The following is a 13,085-nucleotide window of genomic DNA, read 5'->3' as shown; positions in this document are numbered from 1 at the left end:
AAATTTTTAACATACTGAAAAATTTGAATATAACCAATAGATTCGTTTATCGTACCATCAAACGATACAATGAAGACTCTAGTGTAGATGACAGGTCAAGAAGTGGTCGCCCTCGGTCTGTTAGGACTCCAGCAGTGATAAAAGCTGTGAAGGCGCGAATTCAAAGAAATCCCAAACGTAAACAGAAACTGTTGGCCCTTCAGATGGGGTTAAGCAGAACCACGGTGAAAAGGGTGTTAAATGAAGACTTAGGGCTTCGGGCATATCGAAGAAAAACAGGACATCGTTTGAATGCTCGTCTAATGGATCTGAGACTGAAGAGATGCCGCGCTTTGTTGAAGCGGTACGCGGGAAAAAAATATCGGGAAATTCTTTTTTCGGATGAAAAATTTTTTACCGTAGAAGAGAGCTACAACAAACAAAATGATAAGGTGTACGCACACAGTAGTGAAGAAGCGAGCAACCGTATTCCGCGTGTCCAACGAGGTCATTTTCCATCCTCGCTCATGGTATGGTTGGGAGTTTCTTATTGGGGCTTAACAGAGGTACATTTTTGTGAGACAGCTGTAAAAACGAATGCAGTTGTGTATCAAAATACAGTCCTGACGAACCTTGTGGAACCTTTTTCTCATACCATGTTCAATAACAGGCACTGGGTATTCCAACAAGATTCGGCGCCAGCTCATAGAGCCAAGAGCACACAAGACTGGCTGGCGGCGCGTGAAATCGACTTCATCCGGCACGAAGACTGGCCCTCCTGCAGTCCAGATTTGAATCCGTTAGATTACAAGATATGGCAACACTTGGAGGAAAAGGCGTGCTCAAAGCCTCATCCCAATTTGGAGTCACTCAAGACATCCTTGATTACGGCAGCCGCCAATATTAACATGGACCTCGTTCGTGCTGCGATTGACGACTGGCCGCGCAGATTGAAGGCCTGTATTTAAAATCACGGAGGTCATTTTGAATAAACTTTAGTGTCATAAGAATCTATGTTTTGTTAAGTTCATTTTGGTATATGAATATTTACATAATGAATAAACTTGTTTCAATTCTTTTACATTAAACATGTGACAGAATTTATGACCTGACTAGGTATATATATATTATAATAGAAATTATTATGAGATTGAAATAAGAGTGCTCAAAAACTGGTATTTTACACTAATTTTTTTTTTCATTCATTGTGGGTTAGGCTTCATAGGATTCATATGATTGTGGGTTAGGCTTATCACAAGGAAATTCGTTTTATAATAAATATTTTTTGTGGTTTAAAGAATATAATAATAAAGTTTAAAGAATAACACTTAAATCGTTAGTTATGGTGGAGCGTATTGCTAGCCCGCACGCGCAGGTACCACCGTCCTGCCTATTTCTGAATCAGTCATGCGATCTGGTTGGAAGAGTGAGACAGTTGAAACTTAAACCTCATGTTTCTTAATGGGTGAAGACATTCACGTTGAGATCGAAACCTGTAACCACTTAATACCGGGTGGGCTGTGACCTCGTTCATCCATCTAAGCAATAAAAAATCCACATAAAAGAATACAACTGATAATTGACAATTAGACAATGTTGATAATTATAATCTGTAAATTAGTATTTAAAACATTGGCTTTGAAAGGAACAATAGCAGTTAAATTTTAAAAATAAAATGTTGCATCTTCATCGAAATCTAGACAAAATCGCAATCATAATTTAAGTTTCTTATCAAGCATGTTTGGTTTTTTAAAAGACTATCCTTCCTGATAACGATTCAAGAACAAAACTACCAGAGAGCATTAAAATGGTGACTAATAAGCGACAAACGAGCAATATTAGCAAAGTAAGCGTAGAAAATATATTCGTTCATTCGGTGGTGTCTGCGTGCGTGTATATGATCGAAAATCGTTCGGGTAAAAACATTGTTTCAATTAACAATGTTAGATTGACAAACCCAAAATAACATTCAACCAATAAATAAATACTAGATTTTAATTTACAAATTCAATTTTGTTACAAAAATAACACATTTTTAAATAACGTTGAAACATTTATCAATCGTGATATAATTAAAACAATAATCAGAATAAGTTAAAAAAAATTATTATCAATTTGTGTAACAATTATAGTGGTGGGACGGATTCTGATTCCGGAGTAGCATGTACCTCAATCCGGAACATTCGGCCGCGAAATCGTTCATGCGCTGTGAGCCGTTGTGGTTTGAAATGTGTACAACGAACGAGAGAGTCGCTATTTAATAATATTGTGAACTAGCTCACCCGGCAGATTTCGTAGTGCCTCAATCGATAAATAAAAGACCTAAACTTTTGTATAAAATAAACATAAAACAAACAAAACGATTCCGTCCGACGCGACGACGGGGGGACACATCAAAGGAAAAACAAAAATGTTATTAATATTTAATTCCGAGCATTTTCATATTTATCTACCTTTTAAACCTTCTCTGGACTTCCACAAATAATTTATAATTCAAGACCAAAATTAGCCAAATCGGTCCAGCCGTTCTCGAGTTTAAGCGAGATTAACGAACAGTAATTCATTTTTATATATTACTAGCTGACCCGGCAAACGTTGTTTTGCCATATATAAGATTTCTAGGGAATTTCTAGTGTAGAAAAAAAACCTCATTCAATCACATAATGGCTCATTATAACAAAAACAATATGTCCAAAAAATAAAAAATAAATGGTAGGGGTGGACAACCCTTATCACTTAGGGGTATGAAAAATAGATAGTAGCCGATTTTCAAATCTACTGAACATGCATATAAAATTTCATAAAAATCGGTCAAACCGTTTCAGAGGAGTTCAATCACGCACACCGTAACACAAGAATTTTATATATTAGATTATATAGATAGATAATATATGTTGGTATTCTCTCAGTATGAATAAGTTTATGTATTACATTTTTTACACATATTATACACATTTTCAAATGTGCTATTGTAATAATGTTTGATTGTAATTATCAACATTACCAGTTTCTCTTAATGCACAAATTACAGTAAACTTTAACAGTAGGCACAGGTAAAATAATACACATAAAACATGAATAAACACTGAAATTTTACATTTAGAACCGCATTAATATACTCACGGTCTGGCACAACATATTGCTGATATCACTAAATTCACTTCATGCAAACAGTTTTATTTCCTCTAGCTTTGTATTACTTGATTAAATCCATGGTAATAAAATTCGAATATTGTTACAGTGCATCACCATGGCTCCGGCGCAACAGAACATTGAAGTTTGCACAGAAGTAATGGAACCTGCATTGGAATTAAGACTCACGTCTGATGGATGTAAAGACGAAAATAATGTGGAGCACTCCAAAAATAACAACACAGTCAAACAAAATAATATATTAAACGAGAAAACCAATAACGAAACAGACTTTGACATCAGCAAATATGAAGCAATGGAGTTCACGCCACGGATCAGGTGGCCGGACCTTGTAGTTCAAGTGTCGCTACACTTAGTTTCAATTTACGGAATTTTCCTCATAGTAACTAATGAAGTCAAACTTCTGACTACGTTGTTCGGTAAGAAACATAATACATATTAACTTATATACTCCTTTTGAGTTTTGAAATATGTTATTTTACGACAACGTTGGTAATGATTACCTACCCGTCTTGCGTAATAATATATAGGTATTATGACATATTGGAGTTTACTCCTTTAGAATCGATTTACATATATAGGCCCGGGGTATGAAAATTATGGGGACCAAAATCGTACTAGCATGTCACACGAAATGCGTTATGCGCCTGATTGCGCATGTCACACGAAATGCGTTATCGCAGGTGACGCCGGGCTGCTGCGCCGGCAGTCCGCCACAAAGCCTCGTACTGATCGCGCGTTTCTCTCATTATTGTATTTTCATATATTTGTTAGTCGTTTGTTTTGTGTCTCGTTAATTTGTTAATAATCTGTAGTGTATCGTGTTGTCGTAATATAGAACTATTTCTCGTATTGTTTCGTTTAATTTTTTATATCCAGTAAACTCCAGTCGTGCGTCGGAGCGGACACACACACTTTTTTTTGGAATAGAAAGAGATGAAGTATATTTTCGTTGTAATGATTTACAGCGGCTTACGCGTGTTACGTAAACTTGTTCATGCACTTGTTCAAAAATTACTAAAGCATTTGAAAAAATTATATAGTTATCCGTCCAGAATAAAACCGAAATAAACTATGTAATTTGGTTACTTCAACCCAAAATACAATTTTTCCCCATTCTGTTTGTTTGTCTATAAACTTAATCTCCTAAACATTCATTCCTACATTCATAGCAGATAACTTAATGCGGATACTTGTATTTAAATTGAAAATGTGTAATGGGAAACATAAATTTATGTAAAAGTTACATTTCCATACTAGAACGACAAGCTTTTCATTGACAGATACAATTTGCATAGAACTATTTAGCTACCTATTTATTACTAACATATGCACGAATACTGTGGTATATCTATTATACAAGTGTTTCATTATTAACTTACAATATTAACACGTGTGTTATCGGGGCACACCTAGTATTTCCAAGCCTACATACTCAGCACCAGTGAAAAGAGCTTACTTACGCGTGCTTCACTTATATTTTATAAAATGTACGTATTTGCTTTGTTTACACATTCCTGGTGACGATAACTTCACCTCACAATAGGCTATTTCACTTCGAACATATCGGATGCGAGGCTTATCGTAAATAGGACTGTTGTTTCGTGTATACGTACATCGCGTAGGTATTTTAATTTACGTTGTATTGTTGCAAAATAGAATTTACGAAACGTAAGTTATCAAATACGCATTATTAAAATGCAACTTTAATGCTGGATATAAGCACAACCAAATAGACATTAAAACGATGCAAGCTGTGACATCATCAGCCGGTCCGTAGGTGTGACAAGATTGGAAATACAATACAGCATTTAAATATGTGGAAAAACAATAAAGCATTTAAATATAGCATTTAAATATGTTTATGACTGTAATCGAGTGATTCGACTAAGCCCTGGATGAAATCCAGAAGACAGGGAAATTCTTTTAATAAATACATAGCCTTTCGCCAACCAGTAAAATTTACGTGCAATTACACAATGTAGATCGATTTTCAGTCTCTCATCGTTTGCTCTTCGTTTGGTAGGCAGCGGCTTGGCTCTGCCCCTGGCATTGCTGAAGTCCATGAGCGACGGTAACCACTCACCATCAGCTGGGCCGTATGCTTGTCTGCCTACAAGGACAATTAAAAAAAAATACAATCTCTTCCCCTTGGAGGAACTAGTGGAGATTATATCATCGTCTTAATTCTTCCACAGCGCTACCTAAATCGGAACAAGGTTCATCGCCCTTACCTTAAACAATTTAACTTCCGTACAGCGTTTTTCAGTGGTATAAATAACTTCATTACACACTTAGTATTATAAACCTAATTTTTTTATTTTTTTTTATTGCCCTTGTAGGCAGACGAGCATACGGCCCACCCGATGGGGAGTGGTTACCGTCGCCCATGAACTTCAGCAATGCCAGGGGCAGAGCCAAGCCGCTGCCTACCACTTAATACTCTCCACAAGCCTCGTTTGAAGAAGGACATGTCATAGCGCTCGGGAAACACCGTGGAGGGGAGCTCATTCCATAGCCGGATGGTACGTGGCAAAAAAGACCTCTAGAAACGCACTGTGGATGACCGCAGTGACTCCAGGTAGTATGGATGAACTCTACTTCGGTGGCGGGCGGTGCGATGGTAAAAACGAGATGCCGGTATCATCTCGAACAATTCCTCAGAGCACTCCCCATGGAACATACGGTACAAAATACAGAGGGAACCGAAGTCCCTCCGCAGACCCAGAGGTTCCAAAGTGAAGTATTATTAAGTAAACGAACTCATTAAAACGTCTTTATTTATTTCAGCTTTAGCCACCATTTACACGTCGGGATTTGGAATAACCGCGGGTGTACATAGACTGTGGTCACATAGAGCTTATAAGGCGCGAACGCCTTTACGAATACTGTTGGCTTTTCTCTTTACCATCACAGGACAGGTACGTAGTCTATTTTGTATGATTTTAGCAGATTAAAAAATAAAAAAGGCAAATTTTACAACACAGGCGAAGACTGTAAAAAAAGGACACACATTACCGCACACATTTTAATGTTGGCCCGTAGATCTCCACTAGAATGCCGTCACCCATCTTGATACTTAAAATCAATTATAGCATTAAATTGTTTAAGTACTGAACTATCATCCAAATTGGAATACATTGACTTGGTGACAGTAATGTGCATTGCATATGTATTGCATGGAATTAAGTAGTACCCATTAGTACAATTAATGATTGTTAAATTCGAGCATAATTGGTGGTATGTTTCCAGTATACATTCAGCTCCAAAGCCCGGTTTCATGAAACGAATGTAAGCCTTTGACCAATGCAATTTCCACATAATAGGATATTAATAAATAACTCGTCGCAAATAGTTATAAGATTAATAGTAATATAATCCACCGCGAGCTGGTCTTCACGTTGGTCCGGTTTCGTTGGGCAAGTGTTCGATTTTTACTGCTCCAGTCAAGTCCGGTGTAGGTCCATAATGACATGATGTGGTGTAATAGTATGTGGCGCCCTAGTTAATGTCACAATTTCTGTTAGATTAATACACATCAATAAGGCAAATGATGCAAGCGGTACAATAATGATAATCAGGATTTAGACATTTCGACACTAAACACATACTATCTGCTTCCCGTCAGAAGTAGGCAAGATGATATTCATTGGATAGGATAGTTGTAATTAGCTTGTAATTCCAATGAATTGTAAACTACGCGATCGGCGCCACTCATTTGTTTCCAATTTTTATTTAACTGTTAGAAAGAAGGACGTAATTTATATCAACGCGACTGGGTGCGACTATTCAACCGGTTTTAGGCCGATTTCATCGGTAGGACAGCCCGATGTATCTATTACTATAGAGAATTACAACACCACGTCTCGAAATGAACAGTGGCAATTGCTTTGTGAGATCTATGAGCTCCGGTGACCATTTAACACCAGGCCCTGAGTCAGTCATCTATCTATCTTATGCAATAAACAAAAAGATCGTGTTTGAATGTTCCTGCCTTAAACGAATGACGATATCGCGAAGCGTTATTGCTTTGTGGCGAATATAGGCAGCACCGTGGTATCAACCAGAATTCACAGCATTCCTTCACACCACTGCTTACAATTATAATTAGGAATATAGGAAGTTGGGTAAGAACAAATATGAAGATATCAACACGGATCGATGATAAAGAAGTACAAGTAGTTAGACTGTTGTTAGTTTATTGTTGGTATGGCCTCTTGTGAGTCCGCATGGATTTGAAAGGTGGGGCAGCCGTTGTAACCATACTAAGACCTTAGAACTTATATTTCAAGGTGGATGGCGCATTTAAGTTGTAGATGTCTAGGGGCTCCAGTAACCACTTAACACCAATTAAAATATGGGCTGTGAGATCGTCGACCCATTTAAGCAATAAAAAAATAAAAAATACTGAAGAGGTCGCATTATATTAAATCCTCGGGCCGGACCTCAAATAACATACGAATTAGTTCACCTATTGTCGAGACCAGGATTCGCTCCTCTGTAAGTCTGAACAAACAAACGTGTGTATTTCTATACGTCTTTTTTGTCTACCTATCTGCTTGTAACTCCGAGAGGCTATTCTGATTTCACCATAACCGGTAGGTGAGCTCAAGGTGCTCAACCTGAATGGATTTGCTATTATCTACCTAGGAAGAGCAGTTCCTCGCTGAATCTCCCACCAGATCTAAATTGCGGCATACTGAGATGATCCGGAGAGAACTTAGTGAGTTGTATCCATGGGCAAGTTTGCACGTGGAAATCTTCGTTGTAATTGATAACGACTAGGACCGGTACTTCTAGAGCCTAAAAATACCGAGAGCGTGCATCCAAAAAGACATGTTTTGGGCGACGGGGGCTTTATGTTGTCCCGTCGCCAGGGTCGGATATGTAATTAGCGGCGGCCACGATGAAAGAGTTATCGAGTCGTGCTGCTTTATCAAAGTAGCGTTCTGTCGCTTCCTTGATATACTTCGTATCGATTCTAGATTTTGGTCCTCATGAATATCATCATACCTCATATATCAAGGTACTGCGAGGACTATCCTGTAGAAACAGGATAAAATGACCTGGAGAGATTTAGGCGTATGCGGGCCGCGTGAGCGATCACTAAACTTGCATAGGTCATGACGAAACGCATGCAAGTTTTGTACAGTGTCACCTTGTTACGAAGAGACAATTTACTTCGTCTGCAAATCATGGGGTAGAGGCGACCAAGTAGGACAGTTCGCGGCTCGGTCGTGAACTGTTTTTATATGAGGACGGAATGTCATCCAGAGTGACTATAATGGTCGATTCTTAAGTATTCGGCCTTTGAAGCCCACGGTATGGGTTGCCCAAATATTTTATGGCGGAAACGGAGCTACCGCGCTTAATTCGGGACGAGATGCAAGCAGTGGTGTCGAAAGGACGACCCCTTTTTAAGGGCACAGCTATGATTTTCGTGGGGTTGAGGTCCATGCGCTACTTCTGGAATCACTGTCAAAGTTTACTGAGGATGAACGACACCTTCCTACTCGAGTAACCGAGAGATAGCCGTATGTATGTTTTTTTTTATCGATAGTAATTGTTGATCACCGCCAATGGACGTTAGCAATACCAGAAGCCCTACCTAACAAAACAAAATAAAATGCTAGGGATGCGAAACCTCACACATACGAGCATAAGTCGCCGTGCGTCATCCGATATGTTCACCTACTAGAATCACGTAACTTTAGCTGACTTCGCTTTAGTTGCAATATACCCATGTGCATATATAGCCCGTTGTTTCGTTCCTAGAAAGCATTGCATATTGCTTCGGTGTTGTGAACTATACAATATGTAATTTGTACATAAGCTTTATCGTTCTGAACATTGAAAATAGTGTTCATTATGTGTGCATACGTTATCATCAAATGTTGTCCTATGTTGTAGGAAAACCTACTCAATAATATTACAAAATGAAACTTTACTCTGTTGTTTTGCTAATAACAGAATTAAAAATACAGTTACAAATAAAAAGTAATTATTGAAAAATATGACTTTTTTTCAATTAACACAAAATTTTAAAGTTGCGCTAAACTTTTTTTTCCTACCTATTTACTGGTAGCCAAGGGGCTACTCCAGCTATGCGCTATCAGGTAACATCTATTTATTCGTAATACTGTTCGCACAGATATCGAAGATTCACCATAATTATTGAACCTCGAGATTCCTTTATGTTTTACATTTTCTATTGACTTTGGTATTTTTGAAAAGAAACTGATTCGTCTGTAAACTCGACAGTAGATACTAAACAAGAGATGAAAGAAGAAAATCTGACCACAAACAGAAGTAAAAAAAAATACAAATAAAAAAATAAAATAAAAAGTATTTAACTTTTTTGTTTTTAACTTTTTTTTTTTTAAGAAGAAAAAATCTCACTATTCCCATCGAATAGGTATTTTAAAAAATCCAAAAGGAATGTATGGAGTTGTGGATAGCAACGAAAAATTCATTAGACAAAAAAAACAACAACCACATTGATCGCTTTTTGATTAATTAGTCGAACGATGGATTGGCCGCTCAATGTACTGAAACACTTCCTCAACTAAACAGTCGAGACTTTTACATCTGATTAATTTACGAACATAGCTAAATAAGTTAATGGCGACTGGATCGACTCTATAGGAATCGCACCCACTAAACGGTTTAGTGTCGTGATAAATCGGTGACAGATACATAATGTAACCAAGCTTTTTTAGCCTGTACATATATATAACAATTACGGTTGAAAAAAATTACCAACCAAACTATTTTTGTGAAATTAAATAACTGTTCAAAAAAGACTTCGGGTAGATGGAAAAATATAAAAATAATACTATATTAATATATACGGTATCACAAATATTCCTGGTTTATCTATACATATAAATAAAATTGGAGTGTCTGTTTGTAATATTGAAATAACCGCTTTTTACTATACCAAAATAACATTAAAAATAACGGCTCGACCGATTTTGACGAGACTTTTATTGATAGGTAGCTGATGATATAAGGAGTAACTAAGGCTAGTTATTTTTAGACTAGCTTTGCCCCGCGGCGTCACCCGCGTTAGGACAATAACCGCGGGTAACATCACGGGACGCAGCTATCAATAATAAAATTTAATGTATTCGAAGCGAAGCGAGGGCGGGTCGCTAGTAACAAATATATCTTTATTAAATTTATATAATGGTTACTACCAGCTTTTATTGATAATTCAATTTGGGCAACACATTCGTTCAAACGAACTTAACGTTTTTTGATCACCGTACTTTTTTTGTGTAATGGATATAAACATGCTTTGATCTAGTTCTACTATTTTAATCTATTAAAACATATTTATTAAAACTGCAAAGACGGCGTTCAATGTTGAATCTATAAAAAATAAAAAGGGCGGCTTATCGCTTACAGCAAGCAATGTTTTCTACGTAATCTTATACGATGCGAATTTGTTTTGCCCAAAAGGAATGATGGTTTTCAATTTTGAAGTTGACTACTAAGAATATAACTGCTGTCCCGGTACCTACAATATCAAATAAATTGAATAAATACAATTTTATTTACCTCTTAATAAGTACAAACATGCAAAACAGGCAAAACATAAATATATCATAAAATATTACTAGAAAGAGGTAAAAAGGGTTAATGAGCGTAGCAACAACAAAAGTTAAAAAAGTGACCCGAGATCTAAATATATTGAGAGAAGTACAACATCTAATGTTTTCTGGCCAAACATTTGATAGGTTAGCGGATCTGACAGCAAAAGAACTATAGTAGTGCCATTTGTTTTTGAATTAGAGTTTCATATTAACAAATTAGTGTCAGAAACGTACAGAAAATTTCTACATTCCCATAAAGTGCGCGGAAAAGGGATTATATAGGGGCTATATATGATAGGTGATATATGATAGGTGATATATGGGAGGGGATATAGGGGTTGATGCTATAAAATTTCACACCGAGAAGCAGATCTCAGTTTACCTTATTATACGACAACTATGACCAACAATTACTTGTTATATAAAATATACCTAAAAGTCTGAAATATAATCAAGTGTGCACAACCTTTTCCAGGCTAATAATAAAGATAAAATTTGTGTTATAAATTTAGTGTACATTAAAAATTATTGTTAACTAATTTATTTGCCTTGTTCAGTTGACGACGTCACGTCGCCAACAATGTCAATTGAAGCTATTGACCCACTCACATTCAACTCGTCAATAAAACTACCCGTAACTCATCTAACATAACAAGTATCAAAAAAACATACCAATAATTTATAATTAATGAAGACTTCAGAAGCTTAAGAGTAGAGGATAAAATTCAGGGCTTATCAGAAAACATGATTTCGACTAAGAGTTTTTCACATAGGCGATATCAATCGTGCAAAGAGACAATCTTTCGTGCTGTATTTTTTTTGGAACTTTGATGGTGGTGATGACTACAAAAACATCTCCTCATATACTGACACTGTTATAGACTGTAATAGACTGGGATCACATACCGGCTTTCTTCAAATATTTGCTTCACTTAAATTTATAGATGATGAGATAAGAGCTCTTTAAAAAATGTGAAGATGATAGTTAATCTAATTAAAATCTACCCAATGTGTTAATTAAGGTCACCATGCCGATCCTATGGTACTTGGCCTAAGAAAACTTAAAACTAAATGTTTTCTGCAATGCATTTTAGACTTATATTTTATTAATTTTAATTAATCTTCATTAAATTTCCACGAACTACATCTCATGAACTTGCCCACAGCGTGATATTTACACGTGGGCTTTGGACCATCGTGTTCATCATAAATATTCGGAGACGGTGGCAGACCCCCACGATGTCCGGCGAGGTTTCTGGTTTGCCCACGTGGGCTGGCTCGTCTTGACACCACATCCTGCAGTTGAAGATCGCAGGGTGGCTCTGAGGAAGTGTTCATTAGATCTAATAGAAGATCCCGTTGTTAGGATACAGCAGAAGTGAGTTCACTAAAATGAATTTATTTAATAATTTATTTTACTAGAACTATATTGATACAGTAAAGCTGTTACTCCGTACTTTCAATAGTTACATATAACGTTTATGTCTATTAGCTAATTAATATCCAAATACGAGTGGTTATAAAATCGCACACATGCTCTTCAATATTCTGCTTTGAAAACAAAATCAAGTATAATATTCAAAGACTATTACATTACTGCTTCACGGCCGAAACAGGCGCAGGGTTTTAATCAATTCACTGTTGAACTATTTCAGAATCTTCATTCCACTTTTTCTGCTGCTGAATATCCTCATCCCAATCTGGATACCATGGTACTTTTGGAATGAAAGCCTGGTGACGAGTTTCGTTATTAGTTTTGTTCTTCGATTCACGACCACTTTGAATATCGCCTTCTCCGTGAACAGCTTTGCGCATCTATGGGGAAACAAACCGTATGACAGGTAAAGGCAATAAAATAAATTCAAGTCCGAGGATTTAATTTTTTTTTTCCTTTTTTTTATTGCTTAGTTGGGTAGACGAACTCACAGCTCACCTGGTATTAATTGATAAATGGAGCCCACAGACATCTACAACGCAAATGCGCCACCCACCTTAAGATATAAGTTCTAAGGTCTCAAGAATAGTTACAACGGCTGCCCCACCCTTCAAACCGAATCGCATTACTGCTTCACGGCAGAAATAGGTAGGGTAGTGGTTCCTACCCGCGCGGACTCACAAGAGGTCCTACCACCAGTAAGAAATACAGTAATATGTCGGTCTATTAATCAGAAAATACGTGATCTTAATAGCCAACAGCGGTCGACGAACGTGCGTGGCACTTGATTTGAAGTGATTGCAAATTTACTAAGAAAATACGCACTTGACCCATTTACGTATGGTATAACAAAAATGAAAACCGAAAAATTTGCACACAAACAAAACAAGTTAACCAATATCCCGAATGCCAAACAAACA

At 36.9% G+C, this 13,085-nt stretch overlaps 1 protein-coding gene across 1 annotated transcript in view; it reads left to right on the top strand.

Annotated features, from left to right (window-relative positions):
* LOC101736567 (stearoyl-CoA desaturase 5) overlaps window positions 1-13,085 on the top strand; it is a 38,162-nt gene that overhangs the window by 22,076 nt on the left and 3,001 nt on the right. The window contains 4 exon segments of the mRNA NM_001309576.1: window positions 3,221-3,551; window positions 5,923-6,053; window positions 11,897-12,108; window positions 12,386-12,571. Of these exon segments, the coding sequence (NP_001296505.1) occupies window positions 3,230-3,551; window positions 5,923-6,053; window positions 11,897-12,108; window positions 12,386-12,571 (851 nt within the window). The 5' untranslated portion in view covers window positions 3,221-3,229.

The sequence above is a fragment of the Bombyx mori genome, chromosome 12 (assembly GCF_030269925.1).
Source record: "Bombyx mori chromosome 12, ASM3026992v2".
Classification (NCBI taxonomy): domain Eukaryota; kingdom Metazoa; phylum Arthropoda; class Insecta; order Lepidoptera; family Bombycidae; genus Bombyx; species Bombyx mori.
This window is presented reverse-complemented; position numbering and strand designations above follow the sequence as displayed.